Source organism: Heliangelus exortis, chromosome 25, assembly GCF_036169615.1.
Source record: "Heliangelus exortis chromosome 25, bHelExo1.hap1, whole genome shotgun sequence".
Lineage (NCBI taxonomy): Eukaryota > Metazoa > Chordata > Aves > Apodiformes > Trochilidae > Heliangelus > Heliangelus exortis.
The window spans coordinates 5,831,092-5,851,903 of NC_092446.1; the positions used below are offsets into that span (position 1 = coordinate 5,831,092).

Consider the following 20,812-nt stretch of genomic DNA (forward strand, 5'->3'; position numbering starts at 1 on the left):
AACACCAAGTGGAAACTTTCAGCTTGCCTGTTCAGTGCCAGGGGAAGTGCTCAGAGAGCCCAGGGTTGATTTGTTCTGCAGGGAGGATGCTCAGACATTCAGAGAGCTCAACAGGCTGCTGCAAAACCTCTTCCTTCTCAGCCTCTTCTGGATGCAACAGAAACTGACAAAGCAAGTCACAAGCTCAGCTGAGCTCAGGGATCTCCTGCTCCCCTTCTCAAGTCCTTGAGCACAACTGAGGTAACCTCTGCTCACAAAGAGAACAGTGCTGCCATGTGCCAGAGGGAAAGTTCATTTATTCCATTACTTATTACAGGCATTTAGACAACACCTATTGGCACAGCAACACCTGATATGGCTTGGATTACCAGCAGTAACTGTGCCTTGATAACACTGAAACATGACCATGGTAGGAACAGGAATTTGTTCCTGGCTGGCTGAACATAGGGAGCCTTCAAACTTCCAGGTAGCAAAAAGCTGAGGAAAAGGTTCCCTGTTGCAGTTCCTGAACATCAAACAGGCTTCAGCTGAAAAGTTCAGTCCCAGACAACCCTTTAAAGACTTCAGTTCTTCATCTCAAGAGGCCTCAAGCTTCAGTAACAAATCATTTGGAGCAGCTTAAATCTGAGAGTACAGTTCTTGTTTGCATCTCTAGAAAAGTCATTTACACTCCAGGGAAATAGAGTGATATCCAAGTAATTGAGTTTTGCACCCCCTTCATGCCCATGAAAAGTAACACATGGTTTGGGCAAGTGGATGTTGAGTCCTCAGCACCTCAAATCCTTCATCTCCTGCATCTCCTGCCTCCAAGTGCTCTTGCTCAGCACCTGAAGGGCAGCAGCAGAGCTCAGGCTACCTCCAGATCCTTCAGCCAACTGAGAATAAACCCAGCAGTTAGCTAAACCCCAGCTGTAACCAAAACTGGGATTCTAAAGGGAGAGCTGAGACCCTACACACTGGGGGGGCTCCCAGTAACAAAACACTGGGGCTCCAAGGTTTCCAGGACACTTCAGAGCTGTGTGGTCAGGATGGAGCCTCTGGGGACCTCCAGGACAACCCCAGGGTCCCCCAAAGAGCCCTCAGCAACACTTGCCATGAAACTGCTGCTCACAGTGCCTGGAAGTTGCAGGGGGAGGTTGGGAATCCTGCATCATCTTCTCCTTTCCCAGTGTCCCAGTGCTGAGCTGGGATCTCCAGCTCCCTTGTTCAAGTGCTGTCACCTGGCAGGCAGGAACCAAAACTCTTCTGTCAGAGAAGACAAAAGTCAGAGCACATCCAGGTGCTAAATGCTCAGCTGGAGAAGCCAACATCTCAGTTCCCCTTCCTGCAACATCTAAAACAGGCTGAGCCACAGGTTCCTCAGGGATGAGCACTGGAGCTCACCTCCCCTGCAAGGACACAGCCCCAGCAGACTCAGCCCTCTGACACTGGGGCTGCTCCCAGGGAGAGGTTTTCAGTTCTCCAGCCACTGAATTTTCTCTCCCCTGCCTGAGCACTTTTTCTGACCAGCAGGGTATCCCAGGAAATGCACATCACCCCTTCCCTGGGGCTCTGATTGTTGTTGGTTTGAATTTCATTTTTTAAAGTGAGCTGTGCTTGATTCCTTTGAGGAAGGCACCTGCCTTTCCAGGTCCTGCTGTGGCTCTGGGTTCCCAGTAGACATTTGCCATAAAATGGGCATTTTATACCCATGAGATGTTCATGGTCAGAGAGAGGCAGGATTTCAGCCACCAGGTTCCCACATTTCCCAGGCAGCTCCCCAGGAAGCTGTGGCAGATCCTGCTCTGCAGACATTCCCTCTCCTCTGGGCAGCAGGACCCTTTGTCAGGGTCTGAAATTCCCCTCAGTGCCAAAGGAATTGGACTTCACATCACCAAATCCTCCATTAAATCTAACAGCCTCCTTGATGCAGGTCACCATCTTAAAAATGGTATTAAAAACAACAACAAAGCAACAAAAAACAACAAACCCCAACGCAAACTTAGTGCACTCCATAAATAGAAATATTTATATATAAATATTAAGAGCTTTGGTTTTCTGAAGAAGAAAAAAAAAATCAGAAACAATAGTGTTGTTTTTATGAATCTATAAATAATATTTTAAGCTCCTGGATATCCTGGAATGACAACATGGTATATGTAAAATCATTTAAAAATTGCCTTCTTACTAGCAGGCAGGATTGGGCTTTGTAAGTCTTAAGTAGGACAGAGCAACACACACATCTGAAGACAACTGTTGCTCTCAGAATTCTTATTTATTAAGAGCAGAAAGGAAATTTTGCTTGAGTTTTATACATAAAAAAGTAAACAGTAAAATCTTCTTTTTTTTTATAGTCCTTTCACTGAAGAAAATCAAGAAATAAGTTGTCTTTTTTAGATAATGTTTATTTTAAAAAAATAAAATTAATTGACAAAGATACCACACTATTTTGCATGCCAGTCATCCCTTCTGCTTGCAGAACCCTGTCCAACATCATTTTTAGCAAGAAACTGCTTTCTCAGCAATGCACAAGCAAAAGCCCCAGCCCAGGCTGGCCTCTAACCCTTGACAGCTGCTTCAGCTCCACAAGCCAGTGAGATATCTCTGGTTTTACCAGCTCAAGTCTTTAGTAAATAAATTTCAAGTGGACACTAAACAAGTATTTCACTAAGAGATGATGAAATAATAAAATTAAAAGCAAATGGTATTGCAGCTGTAATTATACTACATTAGAAACTTCAGTTGTTGGGGATCCATTCACCATACAGAGATTATTTTGTAGTCCAGGTAATTACAAAGACAGAGCCTTACTCCCTGCATGCTCTCCCAAGCTCTGAACCAACAGAGTTGACTACGTGTAGAGTTGACTAGGGTGGACTTGGAATTCACTCTCTCAGGCAGGAGACTAGTTAAGGAGTGTTACTGATACCAAAGGATAAAAGTTATACAACATTGATTATTATAAATTACTTTGTTCTTATCTTGCTTTTTTTTTTTTTTTTTTTTTTTTTTTGCCTTGGTCTCCTACATATCTTCCACATCCTTCATGTGGAAAACCAACCCTTTCTTCTTTCTCCTTCTGGTGGCTCCCCAGTTACTAATGGTGATTTGAATGCATGGAGGAGGAGGAAGAGGAGGACTTGATTCTGAACACGTGGATGTGCAGATGGGCAGCAATCTGATTGCACACACTGACACAGTATCGAAGCAAATCAAAGAGGGAAAAGATCTGCCAAGGAAAAAAAAAATATTGAGCACACTGAGCTTTGTGTTCTGGAGTGCAACACCAGAGGATGCCTCCCTCCCTGCCCCCCCCCCCAGTTCCCAACTGGGGGAGCATTTGTCACCAACTGAGCCTCCAACCCTGTAGGGATAATCAGGCAGTGAAAAAGTTCCCAGACATGCTGGGCTTTCTTTCACCTTTAAAAGAACAGACTTTTAATTCTAGAAACAAAGAGAGCAAGTCAGTTATATCAGCTACACAGACACTGCAAAATGCCCCCCTAACTCTGAATGGTGATAATCACACAGAAAAGATCAGTTTTACTAAAAGGTTAACACTGCATTTGGGTAAGTAACACCTGAGTGTTTGATAAGCACAAGAACTTAACTGAAGATATTTTTCCTCATGGGTGCTGCTAGCAATGACAAGCTTCCAGGAGCTTAAGGAACAAAACACTACACCTGCACTACACATAATATATTCCCTTGCTAACAAGACATCAACACAAACCTTCAAAATATTCCACTTGTCACATTGCTTTAAAACTCCTGAAGCTATGCAGCAAGCAGACCACATTTGCCTCTGTTTGCACAGAGTTCTATTTAAAATTCACACTCCCATCACCCTCTTGGTGAAGCAGCTGGGCTGAACCAAACAGGGTTTGTGAGAGGGCACACAGATGCTCCCAAGGATTCCTGACCAGCAGAGAGAGCCCCTACTTACCAGGGCAATCCAGAGGACAATATACTCATCAATAAAGCTGTTAAAATACTGGTCCAGGAACAATAGTGCTGGGCCTATGAATGCTGTGTCGTGCAGGTGCATTTCACTTTTGGTCATGTGTGCAACCTACATTTAAAAAAAAAAAACAGAAATAAACAGACACCAGTCAGGGCAGAGTGATTTCAGAATAACTAAAGCTAAAAAAGTTACAGTTCAAGCCACATTCACTCTGTTCAAGAGGGGCTCCTCTCCTGACACCATTTCCCTGGTACAAACCTGTTCAGCATTTTAACCACTATTTCTCTCCAGATATTTCAGTTAAACCCTAAGCAACTGCTCCAAACTCCTGCAGTGCTGTCACCTCCTCCCAAACCTTCCTCCTCTCTGCAAAATGCATCTGAGAGGGGTTGCAGCCACCTCTGTTCCAGCCCAGCTCATCACACGTGTGCAAATGTGCTGCAAAAGTGTGAAAAAGCAGCTGGGAAAGGGAGAGACACAGAACTCAGGTGTCTGGAAGCTGTGCTGGCAGTGCCTGTGTAACCACAGCATTGGCCTGAGGTTTTCCACTCCCAACCAGCAGAAAGGCTCTGCTGCACCTCAAGCTGCTGAAAATCTGTAAGACTTCAGTACACAAACAGATGCAAGTTAATGGAATCACCAAAAAAAAAAAAAGAAAAAAAGGAAAAAAAGTTTTACTGCACTAACAAGAAACTGGAAGGTCCTGGTGCACTTACCACTAGTTTGTTTGTTATCTTAGCAGATACAAAGCCAAAGGTGAGGATATACAAGCAGGGATGCCTCTCAAAGAGCTGCACAGCAGATTTCTTGTAGATCATTGCAGCCAAAGCAATGACTGACCCAATGTGAAGGAAAGGGGAAAGGACACTGGTTCCCTGCAGCAAGAGAAAGCCTCAGGTTAACAAAAGAACCAGACAAAGGCTCACAGGGTACAGATAAAATCCCACTAAAAACCTCTCTTCCTGAACACTGCTCCTGACAGGAGCAAAGCATGGTGAAACCTGAGGGAGCAGCAGCTGTGAACCTGGCACTTTGCTGCTGCTGGGGGGAAAAGGTTTTAGGCAGCAAGGAGGCAGATTTGACACTGGTCACACAGGCAGGGGCTGACACTGTCACCAAGTGACAGGAGACAGGACTTGGGTTGCTTTTTCTAGACCAGCTAAAAGGAACTCTGACAGCCTCCTGGGGAGCAACCCATTAGCAGGATGGTATCAAATTGCTTCTTGGAGAACTCCTGGGGCTCCAGAACCAACCCACTGAAACAGAAGGTGCTTGGGCAGATATCTCCACCTGTACTTTTTCACTGGTAATGCAAACAATACAGAGCTTTTAGGAAGGATCAACCAAAACCAAGCTTCTTGACAAACTTCCTTCTGAAGGGATTTTTGCATTGGACTTTTGTATGAACTCTCTGGGGGTCACTGTATCTGTATAATGTTTTATACTATTTATTCCAAAGCAAATATCTAAGTACAACAGACACTTTTCATCACTTAGAACTTTAAAACTCATGACTCCTGAAGCTACTGTTCTTATGCAGACAATATTAACTTGTTTTTCCCATACTGGCAAGAAACTGAAAGGAAAATATTTCACGTGTAGGAGGTACTATGTTAAATAAAAACTAAAGACATGGCTGAAAAGCCACAGAGTGCTGAAGAGGAACTAACAAAACAAAGTACTTACTGCTATAGTGGATCCATTTTTGCCAACTCCACCTGTGAAGATGACACCAAAGTAGTTGGTACAGGAGAATATTGTTCCTGCCACAGTACAGAGAGCCGGGAATATTTTCACCTGAATATTCAGGATTGGAATCTTAATGGAAGAAAGACAAGAAGTTAAAATATGCACAAGGAAACTGAAATTGGGCTCAATGCTTCTGGTGTACTCAAACACTCCACTTTCCAATGCCACATTTGCTTTTCTTTCACTACTATAGAGTTTTACATTTCTACAAGGCACAGAAAATGTGTATTTTTTCCAATAATCCTTCCATCAAGCTTCCCATAAGGCTGGACTTGTCTTCAGTTACCTCCAAAGACATCAAAAGCAGGAGCAGCAAAGAACTTGCTTGCTAAATCACCCAGCTATCACATGGAAGAGAAAACCATCAGCCAACTGTTCTGAAGATCAAACTGGGCAAGAGCCACTGGAAAAGGTTAAACAAAGCCCCTAAAGAAAGTGGGTGCTACCTCATGGGTAAGAGAAGGGAAGCAAAGAGATCAGATGAGTCCTCTCAGAGTCAGCGAGACCAGGAGAGCAAGGGATGGGGTTGCTAAAGGAGTGAAAAATGAGCATGGGCAGCTGTGGAAGAAAGGCAGTGGGTTTCTGCATTTTTGTAACAGTGGTGTTTCAAGCAGAGCAGGAGAAACCAGAAGCGAAGAAGAAAGAGTTCAAAAGAAACCACAGGGAAGATGTTATGGAAGCAAGAACTACCCAAAACTTCCCAACTCATCTCCATGACTACAAACACCTTCCTGGGCTCTGAACCTGCAGTCACAGCTCTCACCTGAAGGAACACCCTGGGCTTCCCACCAGCAAGGAGTCAGCTACACACAGAGGCTCAAATGAGGTCAAGTTCTTTGTTTTTCTTCAATTACACTCTCAGTGTGCTTTTCAGCAGGTAAAGATCATTACTTTTCTGTCATGTTCAATAACTTCATCTCTCCCTCTCCCCAGGGCACCAGGAAGAGGCAGAGCTTGAGCTCTTAGCATCCAGACCATTCCCCAAACCACTGCCCCTGGCACTGTTTCAGGAACTCAAACTTGTTTCTCCCTTGCTCAGGCTGCAGTCTGAAGGGAAAAATTATTTTCTGAAAGCTAGTAATGAAAGAATAATGACAATTAACAACAGGCATCCATTGCACCAGCCTGGATGCTGTGATGGGTCAGAAATGTCATGCACAGGACTTCAAGTCTCTGCTCAGCTGCAGAGGAAGGTACCTGGGGTACCCTCTGCTTCAGGCACCTAAAGAGTAGGGGGAATTTGCTTTTCTACAGGAAGAGGAAAACCATGACAAGCTTCATACAGGAGTCAAAAACATTAAGCTTGACATTTCCTAAAGACAAGGGGAGTTTGCTGGGAAAAGCAGCCCAGGAGCTCACAACAAATCTGAGAATGATGCTTGGGAAAGGCAAAGGATGAGGCCCCAGTTGTAACAGCAGCACTTTATTAACCCTCTCCTTTTTGCTGCCTCAGGGAGAGGTGTTGGGCTGCAGATATCTGGAAGAAATAATGGGAAACCAAGTTACACAGAGCAGTTTGGCAGAGGAAAGTCAAAGGAGAGGTATAAAAAGGCTGAGCCTGGTAAATTGCTTTGCATGCAAAGTGGAAGCAGCAAGGCCAAAAGTTGGGAGTAGCAAAGAAATAGCATGGAGGGGGAGAGAGAAAAAAAAAAAAGAAAAAAAAAAAAAAAAGGGTTAAGGAGAGGAAGGTGTACTCTGAAATCTTCCTAAAACGTAGCATGGCAGCCCTTGACTTTTTAAAGAAGGGGAAGCTACAGGGAAGCCCCAAGAGCTCCTTGTCTGGTCTGCCCAGAGTCCCTGCAGCCATTCTGACCCTGCTGGCAGCCCCAGGGGTTTCCCCACAGATCAGGTGCCCAGAGAGCTTCACAAGATGCCAAAATGCAGAGAAGTGTCACAAAGCAAATGTTTTGCAGGTAAATGATGCTCTCTGTCAAAGCCTTTGAAGATGCTTGCAAGAGAAAGGCTCTTTGCACAAGAAAGCTTCTGAACACAGGTATGGCCTGGGAAACAGGGAATTCCAGGTGTTGTTGGGGAAAACACAGACACATGTGAATAAAAACAAGTGCAGCAGGCACAAGAAGGGATTAATGACTGCTTGCCAGAGCCTGGATTAAAGCAAGTCCAGAATCACTTGCCAGAAAATTAATGTCAGGCCTCCAGACTAGATGCCACCAGAGTTTTGTGCAGCATGAACTGGTATTAAAAAAAATCTCCCTGTAATTAGGAAACAGGGAAAAGAGCAGAGCTGAGGGCTGAGGATGCAGCAGTGAGGAGACCACAGATCCCCAGGAGGACACATGTGCTCCCTCCAGAAATTCTCCTGGTCATGAAAAGACCACAACCAGCTGGGCAGCTCGGAGTATCCTGGGAATCCCTCACCCAAAGCTGGTTCCCAGCTGGAGTTTGGGCTGGATGTGTGTAGACTGCAGCCACATCTGCAAGAGGAGGAGCAGCTCCCAGCAAGCCAAACCCAAGCTTGCTTTAGATTTATCAAGTTTTTATGCTTTTAAAGATTACGCTGGGGAATCTCACACAGTTACAGCACTTTTCTCACTTCAAAGAGAAAAAAAGGCTCTCCAGAATCAAACATCAGCCAAGCTGCACCTAAGTTTACTCATTTACTCACAGTTTCCCCGTGAGATCCCAGGTGCAGGCACCAGAACCCCAGGAGCTGTGCAGAGCAGCACTGCAGAAAGCTTCAAGGGAATCTGCACTGATAGAAAGAGGGAAGCTAGGCCAGGTCCACACCATGGCAGAGGAAAAACCAAGCTAAGAAAGCAACACTTGACAAAAATCCAGAGGTCTGCATGTAGCCTGCCCAGGTTGTTTTGGTTTTCACCTGTTAGCATAAGAAAGTGGAATGTTTGAGTATACCACATCATTTTATTGCATTATTTTTGTTTAGAAACAAACCACAAATACCAAAGCACTGATTTTGCTGTCACATAAAGGTTAAAACACAGGAGGGGTAAGGAGAGGTCGTGTGCTTATTTTGTTCTGCAAGGAGTAAATAATATTGATCTGGAAACACACACAAAAAAAATCTCGCAAGTTGAATGAAAAAGTAAAATTCCTCACCACAGGAGACCTGATCCAGTTTGTTCTCTGGAGAAATACCTCCAGTACCCAACACTGGCCTTGAAAATACCTTTATCTTTTGGGAGCTGAACTGGCCAAATGCTGCTGCAACCCAGAACTTCTGATAGATTTCAGGATTTTGCTGAAAAGTGCTATTCAATAGGTTATTTAAAAGGGCAATTTATTAAAGTTATTAATTAACACAAGGGAACAATTTCCAAGCTCACACAGATATCACCTTGCACCAAAGTATGCCAGAGGATGCTGGGGCAGCAGTTTTATTCCCCCACTTTTTTTTAAAGAAAAAATAAATAAATAAAAAAAAAGAGAATGAGAAAAAGGAAAGTGAAAACATGAATTGGGAAATTCCCATCTGTAATGCAGGACAGCAGCTGCAGGGGGATGTTGGCCAAACTCAGCTCTCTGGAAAAGTCTGGCATGAATAAGCTGAGTTGTCTCATCTTTTTAGAGTCAGTCCTATACACACTCATGCTCTTTACATGGTATTTAAGTTGCAGTTCACATAATTAATTGGGGGGCTTGGGGGTTTTAAGCCTGAAAGCACCTGGAGCAAAACTGATTCTCTGCAATATTAGAGGGTTGGTTCATTTCTCCAGTTCCAGGAATCAGATCAGAAATTCCCCAAATTGGGGTGATGTGTCTCAGTGATTTTTAACCACCCTGAGGTTTGACTGCAAATCAAGATTTCTTTACCCACCACAGGATCTGCATTTAGCAAGCCCAGAAACAAGATCAATAAAAAAATCTTCCAGGAAATCAATCTTTTAGCTATTATTCCCAGAAGTCTGTTATATTGATGGATGCACACAGATGCTTTTCTCTGGGCAGTGCTATTCCAGCAACTTCTTCAGCAATGCAAACCAAGTCAGTGGCATCCCAGAAGCTGCTGAGCCTCTGCAGCCACCCCGTGACAGTCAGCTCTCTAAATTAGGGTGCTCACCACTAAAAAAACCACAGAAAGCAGAAAAAAACCCAAGTGATCATTTTTTTTCCCCATACAGGTAAGAGTTGTCAGCCACATTCAGGCCAAATTATCTGCTGGTGGTTACCAGCTGCTCCCCAAAAGCCTCCCCCAAGTCCTCTGTGGCTGACCCAGCTTGGGCCATGGTATTCCTTCCAGTTTTGGCCAGGTCTCTCAGAGGAAGCTGGACTAGCCTGAAGATACATTTAAATTTGTGCAAGATTTAATGACTTTTTACCTGCAAACACAACATATATAAAATAACATGTTCTAATACATATGGTAAAAGCAGAAGCCACAGCTACTGCCATGTGATGTCTACTTAGTAAGATATATTCCCACTCATCAGGACAAATGAGACCTTCCCACAGAAATTAACTCTGCTAGTTAATTAACTCTGCAATTTCCAGGTAGCTCTTTCAGGTGTCTACGAGATTATTTAAAAGGATAAAACAAGAACATGAACAAAATTACCAGAGATTGCCAAAAAGGTGGTCCTCCAATCACTGCCAGTAAATGCATGATTATTATGAAGATTTGCACTTCAGTCACATCAATTCTGATTAGGTACAAAAAGCCAAAAAAAGCAAAATTATTCAAAGCAATTTCAAGTCTGTTATTTGCAAGCACAGCAGCTCTCCTCTGTCATGCACAGGGTAGGAACTCCAGAATACTGAGGGTAAACAAGAGGCAAGCTTGACAAATAATTGAGAAAGCAAAAAAATATCTTAGTTTTACTGTTAAAATGAAGAGCCGTGCTATACTTTTAATTCCACAGTGCAATAAAAATCCACTTTGCCAAAAGGAACAGCTGGAAATCTTAACCAACCACTGCTGCTTGCAGAAATAAATATTCAGTTTTAACCTTGCCCACCAAAAAAAAGAATTTGTTTTGCATGATAACATTCAGAAAAGGTATTTTTAAACCTTATTATATTCTTTACCCTACTTTTTCTGATGAATGTTCTCTCTGAATAGCAGCAAGCTTTAAAAAAAAAAAAAGAAAATCCCTGAAGAGTTTATGCAAATGTAAATGGCAGCATCAGCTACAGGGCTGGAAATTACACAATTCCAGCATGCAGCAAGAAGAGAAACCACTTCTGGTTCTAGCATAGCTGATATGTTTTGTAGAAGGGCAAGATGGAAAGGCTTACAGAAAACACTGAATTTAAGACTTTGTTTTAAAGAGCAGATGAAAGTCTTGGAGCTATTAAGAGGGAAAAAACAGCTCTAAAATCCATTTCAGAAAGAGGAGCAAAGAAAAACACAAGTGAAACAAAGAGGGAGGATTTGCTGGGGCATTATATGAAGCTGTAAAACACTATCTCATGCTGGAGAACTGTGTCAAAAATAATCCCTTGAGTCAGTCTGAAATATTCTGGCATATTCCTTATCTCTAACAATACAGCTGTACCAAAAAGACTCAAAATCACTTCTGGCAAATACACATTACAAAAAGCTCTGCTGATATTATCAACTGCACAGGCACCAGGGAAATATGGTTCAAGGGTTGGGTTTTTTGCCTCTCTGCCTTCAATGAGCCACAAGACCATGTAATTAAGTTTAATAACTGATCAGTGTGCTACCTGAAGCTTTCTCTCCAACCTTTGTTCCAGGAGTGGATCCTCTCCTTTGAGAAGCTCCAAAATGTACTTTTGTTTCAGCAGATCAACAGGCACAAGGGATAATTATGAAGCTGCAGGTGGAACATCCCCCAAAGCCTGAGAAGGGCAATAGCACCCCGTGGCACTCAGTGCCCTCTCTCAGCTTGCTGTGGATCCTGGAGCTGCTGCTTTTAGCAGGCTGTAAAAGCACTGCATCCATCTCCTCCTGAGCAGCCTGACTTCTCCATCAGCCAGGAGACCTCCTGAGCAATTCCCTAAGAGCAGGACAGGAACCTGTGGATCAAACAGCAGAAGCAGCACGTGGCAAACAGGACATGGAACATTCATCCCCTGCTGCAAACCAGCACAGGGAATAGCAGTGAAAGAGCAGAGGGGAACATGAAGGAGAAGGAAGATGGGAGAGCAGTAATGCCCAAAACTAACCACAGAATGGTACAGAATGGGGAAGTTTATCCAAAGTTGTCAGAGGAAGTCTAAAGAAGATTCCAATAACATTTTCCTGTAGATGTCTTTGCTTTGTAAATTTGCTTTTCACTGCACCATGCATGGAGACATGAGATTCACAAGAAATCACCTCCTATATTCTGTTTTGTTCAACAAAAATCCTGCCAGGCAATCAGATTTGGCTCGAGGAAAAAAATTACTTTCCACCAAGAGGAAAGAATGTTCTAAAAATCTGTATTTTCAGTCCTCATACAAACAAACCAAGCCATTGAGTTACCTTGCAAGGGAAAATGCTAAGGCATCTGATAAAATGCAGATTGCTTCCTCCTACACTTTTGAAATCAGCATGGAAATGTGTTTTCAGTGTGTCCCACTGAGGAGGGGCTGGAGCAGCTCCATGAACCCACACAGGATAAACTGAAATGTATTTTAGCCTATTTTGCTACTTCTGTCAGTGACCTAAAAGAACAGAAACTCAGAGAGCTCAGAGAAACACTGACTGGTAACTGATGTGGGTAACTCAAGCTTGAAGCTTTTCTTGGACAGCAGAACAGGTTTCCTTTGGCAGCAGCAACCTGAATGCAAAAGAAAGTGAGGTCATCTACTTTTAAAGAGTTTCAGATCATAGAAGACAAGGTATTCTGAAAGAAAACTCTTACAAAGAACTAGGATCTCACCAAATCAAGGAAGCAGTGCCTGGATTCAGATTAGGGAGGGAACATTATCTTCTTTACACAGCCATGGCTCAACCTTTGCTCCATTGCCCTCCCCAGCTCCAATAAAAATGGCATCAGGCAGCTGGGAAGGGTTCAGCAATGAACTGCATGGGTATTTGGTTAAAAACTCCTCCCTGACTTCTAAGAATCTCATATTCCAGCACAAATACGACTCGACTTCAGTTCCACAAAAGAAGATTTTTAACACTGAAGAGCTCCTCATGACAGAAGACAAAGATGTAACAGCAACTGGGGAGAAGCTACACACCCCAACTATCACTTAAACTAAAGTGTAAGTTCTTTATACCATGGATGGAAAAGGACTGGGAACATCCTATCCTCATTAAAATCATTATTGGGTGATTTTATAACATCTGCTCAACCCCAGCTGAGTACCTGAACCATCCAGTCAATCTTTTTTGCCCAAAGTCAGATGGCCACAACTTAGAGGCAGCTCCTCAAAGCCAGACCACAAAAGGGAACACCAGAAGGGGGATGAAAGGGAAAGGAGGCACACTCTTCCCCTAGTCATTTACCTTGATTTAAAATGACTGTGCAACTACTACAGCAGGAACTGGGCCAAATCCCTGCTGCAGCTAACAGGAGCAATCACTGCACCTTCACTACAATCACTTCCTCCCCAAAATCCTCCTGCTGGGTCTCACCTTGTGCCACCTCTTCAGGCTCAGGCCATCAACTGCACCAGGAAATGAGCTTAACAAAAAAAAAAAAGAAGAAGAAAGGTTCCTATCCCAATTAGCAGCAGATCAGCTTTCCCTGTCCATTCCTGTGGCCTCATGAATGATGCAAACACCAAGGAGAGGGCAGTGGAAGGGCTGAGCTGCTGCTGGCAGCTGGGGCAAAGTGACCTTCTGCAGCTCCAGACACATGGGAGGGACAGAAGGAACAACTGGCAACGAGTTAAAGCTCTTGAATGTGACCCAAGGGGCTGCTACCAGTGTTCAGAAAAGTCCTGAACATCCCTTAAAATGTAACACACAAAAAAGTGAAAGAATGTAGTTAGGAAACAAACAACACTGATTTTGTCAAGCAAAATACTGAGCAAAGATACTTCCTGGGAAATATGAACATGTCAGGCAATCCAAAGGACATTCATTCACTGGAATAATTCCCTTGCAGTTATGAATTGTTTCAAGATAAACTCAGCTAGCAATAAAGATCCATAAATTGTCTCAATCATCACAGTATTTTCAAACTCTGGTAGAAGCAGGAAAGTATTTAATGACAGGACAAAAAAGCAGGGCTGCCAGGAGAGCAGCCTGTCCAGTTTGGATGTAGACTTCCTTCAAAGGAAGGCTTTATATATATATATATATAAATATATTGTAAATATATATATATATATATATCTTGCTTTAATGGCCAGGGAAGTTACTTGCACAGCAGGGTGATAACACTCCTGCTTAAAGATGATAAAAATAGAACTAAATATTTTTTCCACACAAAGTTCCTTTGTTTGTTTGAGTGCCTCTTCCTATGATAAGGGCTGCAGAAAACACAAACTGGAGAAGTGGATCATTTATCAACTAACAGAAGAGAAGTAGGTCTTGGTTCAGTGCAAAAAGATGGGTACCACAGGAGAAAAAACCCACAAGCACTGGGAAATGACATGTGGGAAAGGCCCTTTAGTGCTGCAGACCCCCCCTATTTAATTACTGCCCATAGCCTGGGACCACAAGACCTGTAAGAAAAAAAAAAAAAATTCAAAGGGAAAAAGGGAATCAGCCAGTTCAAAGCCTGATACTATTTTCTCCCGATGTTTGTATTTATTTACTCATTTAATGGTACAGTGGACATCCTGAGAAAAAACAAATGGAAAGAGCTAGCAGCATGAATTCTGCAGCTCAGTAAAGGGGTTTCTTAAAGCCTCTTAACTGGGATATTTTTGGCAATCACTTGAGCCACACTTCCCTTAACCTGACAGTTTTTTTGCCTGCTGTTTCCTGACAAACTGGGTCACATCAGCATTGCCCAGACAGTTTCTGTTGCTAGGATGATGCAGAGCTTGTGGAGCACAGCATGTGGCAGATCCCTCAGACCTGGGAAATGAAGCAAATGAAATAAACCCTGCTTCCCCAAAACATGCCCCAGCTACAACAGATGGGGGTAAAGTTATTGTCATAGTTCTCAGCAGACACAATGTAGTCTGATTCCAAGGAGAGTTGCTTCAAATAAACCAGGGGCTTTTTCATCTTCTGGAAAATAAACACAAGGCCACAAATCGAGTTTTAAAGATCACCAGGAACATCCAGGCAAAGCCCAGAAGATCAGACACTGAAGACAAAGCAACAAAGAACCCAGACTCAATAGTTTACCCAACTAAAAGTGCTGGGACAGAATATCTGATTGCAAGGCTGGGAAAACCGCTGAAAATGACCCTGAAAAATACTGATTCTGCAGCAAAATGAAATTAGGAAAGAATAACAAAGAGCAGCTCTGCAGGAATGAAGATGGCAAGAGGGGACTGGGTCAACACTGCACCAGGTACCTGAGTGAGCTAAGGGCTGTAAACAAGAATATCTGAGTGCTTTAATTCAGATAAAGTCAGGGAAGCATAAAAGTTGTGAGTATTAAATGCACATTTCAGGCCTCCTTCCCTGTCTGCCTAAACCCACAAGAGAGCAGAATGCCTCCAGAGCTCCCAAAGGCTTCCCCTGGTCCTGCAGCCAAACTGCAGTGGGTTTCACCTTGGACTCTATTAACTCCCCTCCCCTGTCACCAGAAACTTCCATGCAGATTATTTGCAAGTTTCCAAACTCCTGTACAGTCTTCTGATATGACAGAAGATTATTTGGAACACGATTAACATTTCTTTCCTAAAAAAGCCTGAGTATTTTCCAGTCCAACCATGTCAGGCATCTTTATTTGCAGTCCCTCTACAAGGCTGTGCTGAACTGGATGAAACCCTCCCAGTTCTGCTCTTTCAAAAGACACCAAAATGCAGGGTGAAACACCACAGCAAAAGTCCCATTCCAGAAGTACAGGAACTGAGGGGTGACACTGCAGAGCTGCAGGAAGAGGGATGCAGAGCTGGAGCTCTTCAGAATTCCACCCATGTACATTTCATTCTCACATCACCATCATACCAATGGGTGACTTCAGAAGTCTCTGAAAGTTTTGGCACTATGGAATTTTTTTTTTGTTTTTTTTTCCCCACCCTAAGCGACTTCTTGGGCAGAGTCACAGCACAGTTACCACAACAGGCTAAAATCTTGATTAAAATCTTCCTTCCTTCGAGTTATTGCTTGCTACCTTACCATTTCCTGGCACTAAGTATTTCCAGCCTTTCATAGACTGTCAACAAAGTATTTAAAAATCATGTCATCTGACTCCCTCCAGAGCAGCCTGCCTGGCACTTGGCTTAAATGTCAGATGCAGGCAGTGGGTGTGACACACATGATTTAGCAGATTGCTGAATACTGCTGGATCTGAAGCAGAGCTGGTAATGAAGGACTCTTTCTAACAGCCACATGAAAGCTGAGATTGTGCTGAACCACTACCTGCAAAACTGAAAGAACAAGAAAATCTGCATCAATGCATGTTTAACAAAGGGTATGTAAACAAACCACCCCCCAGAAAAATAATCTGCTTTGTTTAAAAGCTGATGCAGTTCAAAGAAGGATGCCAAAAAGCTATTCATGTATCCTCAGATATTTCAAGAAAAACTCCTGGTTAATAACCCAGCAACTATGAGACATTTTAATGAACCCAACTCACTTGTAATCATACTATTTTATTGAGGGAAAAAAACCCAAAACAAAACAACAAACACCCAACCTTTATACACTGCATTAAAAGAAGTGAAATAAGGAAGAGAAAGTCCTTTAGAAAACTAGAGAGGAGAAGGATGTGTTTAGCACAGACATAAGGAAAAGCACTCTGAAAATAAAGACAGCCAGGAAATGAAGTTTCTTAATGATGAAGCTGCAAGCACAGAATACAGGGATGAAGTGGCAGAGTTCAAATGAGACATTTTTAACCAGCAGCTCGTGACTTTGTAAGCGATTGCACAGCATACAGCTCCCTCACCTTGCCAAGCAATTCTTTTTTCTGGTGGAAAGGTATTTAAACAGCAACAACAACAAAAAAAATCCTCCCGACTTTAAAAAGCAGTTCCAACAAAATTACCCTATGCACACTTACAGAGCTGCTGCTACAACCCTGGTTAATCTTTTAGACGAAGCCAGAACTGTGACGAGATAAAAAGAAATGTTTAGAGCAAGCTTTCCTGTTCAGCAGGCAGGTTTTGGCTTAGTTTGCAAGTAAACCATGATGCTTTCAAAAAAATATTATTTCCAGTTAGATGGGATTTTTATTACTTGTTCATACTTGTTCCAAACATTTTTCCCCACATATTGAAGCACTTGTGAAAAACCCTTAGAAAGCTGCTTTTTGGATACTATGTGCATGACAAAGGTGCTGTCCCTTGCTCAGCCCATGCCATTGCTTGCCAGGGAGCAGTAGTGGTGGCTTTACCGTGGAGTTCCAGAACCAGGGCCCCAGAGTTCCTGTGAGAAGCTGCACTGCTACTGTACAGAGCACAGACTCTGTAACATCAAATCTACAGGTGAGGGAAAGAGACAGTTCAAAACATTTTCCTGAGCACTGAAGTGGAGCCATTCAAACCACATCTTCAGCCAGGCTGGAAACAACAAAATCCAGACAGCAACCACGTGGCATTTGAGAGAACGTAAAGGGTCAGAGGAAGGGAATCAACCACCACAAAAAAGGGAAGCATCAATGAATTAACAGAAATATTGCAACCACATAGAATTTCACATGTTTAAAACTCTGGTTTACCCCCCACACCACCACATGGGCAGACACAACCACCAGGGTGCATCAGGAAACAAAATGAAATTCCTTGCTCAAAGTCACAGCAAATAAAATCCAACCTCCAGCACAATTCAGGACCTCTCCAACCTCCCTGCCCCATGCTCCTATCTCCAAATGACACTGAATATAGGAATTCTTCACTAGAGATGCTACTGCCTGTCTTTTGCCAAGCAGAAGCCCAGATTTCACCTTCAGTTTGGCACCTCTAAGGGAAAGCAAGGAATTAACACCTCCCTGCTCACACAACCCCCTGGCTTCTTGGCAAATATTGCTAAAAGTCAAATGAGGGACCCCCACCCAGTGGCAACCAAATTCTGTTGTAGATATATTTATTGCTTGTCCCTGACAGAAAGAGATTAAAAATTATGCTGTAGCCAACAGAGCCACAACTACCACACATGCTTCTTAAGGAAAAACACAGCTTTATAGCATTTTCTAATTAAAATATTTTCAAATGTGATCAAACTGAAATGGCATCAAACCATCTAAAAAAGGTTTCAGCAATAAACACTCAGCCATAGCAGAGATCCTGTTTATTGCAGTGCTTATCAAAGCCTGCTCAGGACAGAGCAGGCAGGCAGGCAGCAGCCCAGCTGATTAAAAAGGTTTCATCAGAGCAAAGTTCCTGGTGATGGCCCTGACAGAGCTTGAGAAGTGCAGGAACACTGTGCAGGCCCTGGTGAGAGTGAATTTCATTCAGGCTGATAAATATTCTCAGTTTAATTATCTCAGCACATGAGAGAGTACCCAGTCAGAAAAGGTAACAAACATTTGGTGGTTCAGGGCACTGGGGAAGAGGAATGAAGGCACAGGAAGAGCACAGATAACTCTGCTACCCTGGGACAACTGCAGTTTCTTTTCCTTTTGCTTCCTACTTCACTCTGATATTCCTAATTCAGACAGAGATTCATTTCTCAAACATTACCTGGGATGGCTTAAGAGGGGCCATCAACCTCAGCATGTGCTTAACTCTACTTGATGTTGGCAGTGACAAGTCTGCTTTTGTGTGCTGGCTGCTCTGCTGGGTTCCCTTGGCAAGCTGGGAAGAGGCTTGAGTCAATTAACACACAATTGATTAGTCATGCTCCAGAATATGCTCTTGTCAGTGCTAATTTATTGAGCATATTCCATGGGCAATTCTGAAAAGGTCCTGTTCAATTAAAGGAGCCATTAAACTTTACAAGGGCCACCACTGAATCAAGTTGTGGAGTTTGGAGAGAGCCACAGCCAATTCTTCCCTTGCTCAGAAAGATGAACCAAAGGGACTGAACTCAAAGTTGAGAGATTTCCTGAGAAAGTGAACCAAGAACAACAGGAAACAGGCACTTACACTGGAGATGGCTCTGAAATCAAGTCAGTCACCACCAGCACAGCTGATCTAACACAGCTTTGCTTTATTTACTGCAAAATAAATTTGCTCATTTAGTGGGAAACTCAGAGGGGAGCATTTATGTACCATCCTCTCCCCCCATCAAAATTCCTTGTGACAGTTCTGTGTAGCAAAACACAGTGGACAAGAAAAACACTCTTGCCTCATCAAAACACTGAAGTTATCAAGCTGGGAGGCTCAAGGGGATGTGTCTGCTATTTAATACTCTGTGGAGCAGCACTCTGGGTTGGGAACTGATGATTCTTCCATCTGCCTTATCCATATCTGCCCAGTGTGCAAGTGGGATTACTGAGGCTGAGCAGCAGACAAAGGATTGTTTTCTTAAGGGAACCACTGCAGCAAGGAAAGAATGTTCATCATCACAACAGGAGAGAAAAAGAGGGTGAGAAGTCACATGCTGGAAGTCCAAATGCCTGGTTCTAGAGGTTACTGTGGAGCCCAATCTGAACTCATTCCAGCCCAGCATTTTACTTGGAGACAATGAAATGCAAACAGCCTGAATAAAGCACATGAGACAGAAGCAAGCAAAGCATAAGTGAATTAAAAGTACTTCCAGCTACAGGAAATTCATCTTGAGGCTAAAATGATATTAAAAACAAGCCAGAAGCTTTCCTCCTTTCCTTGTTGTACTACACTTCAAGTGAGATGTCAGCTTTCCCTTTTGCTGCTCACTACCAGAGATGAAAAGCCACAGATGAGGAGGTGAAGCCAGGGGCTCTCCCAGTTTCCCAGAGCAAAGATAAAGGCAGAAGGAGGAGCAGCAGCATCTCTGCTTGGTTCCTGCATTGAAACCCTGTTCAGGGACTTGTGAGAGGGACAGAAGGAAGAGGATCATGAGGTGGAAACCCCCCCTCACTATTTACATTCAGCTCTAGGAGGCTCTCAGCCACCTTTCTATGGCACCCACCAAGCACTCAGATGTGCTGGGAGGGAGAGACTGGGGGAGGCAGGAGGAGCAGAGGCTGCTTGCACAAATTTAGCACCTACCACAATGATCCTTCAGGATACACTTCTGGCAACTGCAGAGAGAAACTAATTCCCCTCTGACATCAAGAGAGACTCCACTGAGCTTCAAACTTTCCTCTGCAAATAACCAAGGTGTTAGAGCTCTTCGAGAAGTGTTGGGAAAAAAAACTTCATAAAATGGAAAGTTTTAATCCCTATAATCATGGAGATTACTGCCTTATCTCCCACCCTAATCCTGAGATCCTGAAGCAGTTCCCATGAGCAAGAACTCAATGTGCTAAACTTTGACTTGGAGGGTTTCCAGCTCTGAATTCTGATACTTGATGTGCATTGTCTGTCCAAGACAACCCTGACTCCTTTTCTGCTAACTGCATCCCAGCTGCTTTCTGAAGGAGCCTCATTTACCAACCTCTCCTTTATACCTCAGTGGCAGCAGTGATGGTACTGTCAAGAATGCTGAAGTTTATCCATTTTAAACCTTCTTCCCTCCCTAAGCCAACCCATTATCAACAGGGTTTCTACATGCTCATGTACATACACATGTGCTGCAGTGTCACTGAACAAGAATGTTTCCCCCAAATTCTCCAACATTCCTCAAGAATGGCTGTTTTGTTACTCTGAATTCTTTGGTTTCTCTGGGGGCTGTTATTCAAACAGTGAAGTAACATTTCTAATTTTTCAGTCATACAAAAGATCCTTCCTCTCAGGGTTTACTGATGTGCCTATCCTGGGGAAGCAGTTCCCATCTAATTGTGTGTGAATAATGACACAGAGAATCAGAGAATCCCAGAATGTCAGCTTGGAGGGGACCTCAGGGATCCTCTGCTCCAACCCTTCTGATATTATTGTTGATCTGAGATGTCTCAGCACCCATCGAGCTGAAACTTAAAACTTTCCAAAGTGGGGGAATCCACCCCTTCCCCCAGGAGACCATTCCAATCTCTGACTGTCCTCATGGGGAGAAATTTTCCTCTTGTGTCTGATCAGAATCTCCCCAGGAGCACCTTGTGCCCATTCCCCTTGTCCTGTCCATGGTACTCCTTGGAAATCAGGAGTCTCCAT

The 20,812-nt window shown here is 43.3% G+C and overlaps 1 protein-coding gene across 7 annotated transcripts in view; it reads right to left on the bottom strand.

The window, feature by feature from the left end:
* Positions 1 to 2,949: 2,949 nt before the first annotated feature.
* CEPT1 (choline/ethanolamine phosphotransferase 1) overlaps positions 2,950 to 20,812 on the bottom strand; it is a 28,920-nt gene continuing 11,057 nt past the window's right edge. For 5 of the 7 annotated variants that reach the window (XM_071768404.1, XM_071768402.1, XM_071768407.1 and 2 more), the window contains 5 exons: positions 10,227 to 10,311; positions 5,630 to 5,761; positions 4,660 to 4,818; positions 3,926 to 4,051; positions 2,950 to 3,208 (listed from right to left, as the gene is read on the bottom strand). In XM_071768404.1, the coding sequence (XP_071624505.1) occupies positions 3,077 to 3,208; positions 3,926 to 4,051; positions 4,660 to 4,818; positions 5,630 to 5,761; positions 10,227 to 10,311 (634 nt within the window). In that variant the 3' untranslated portion in view covers positions 2,950 to 3,076. Of the gene's footprint in view, positions 3,209 to 3,925; positions 4,052 to 4,659; positions 4,819 to 5,629; positions 5,762 to 10,226; positions 10,312 to 17,034; positions 17,120 to 20,812 lie in introns of all 7 variants that reach the window. The other 2 variants (XM_071768408.1, XM_071768406.1) reach the window with 1 other exon arrangement.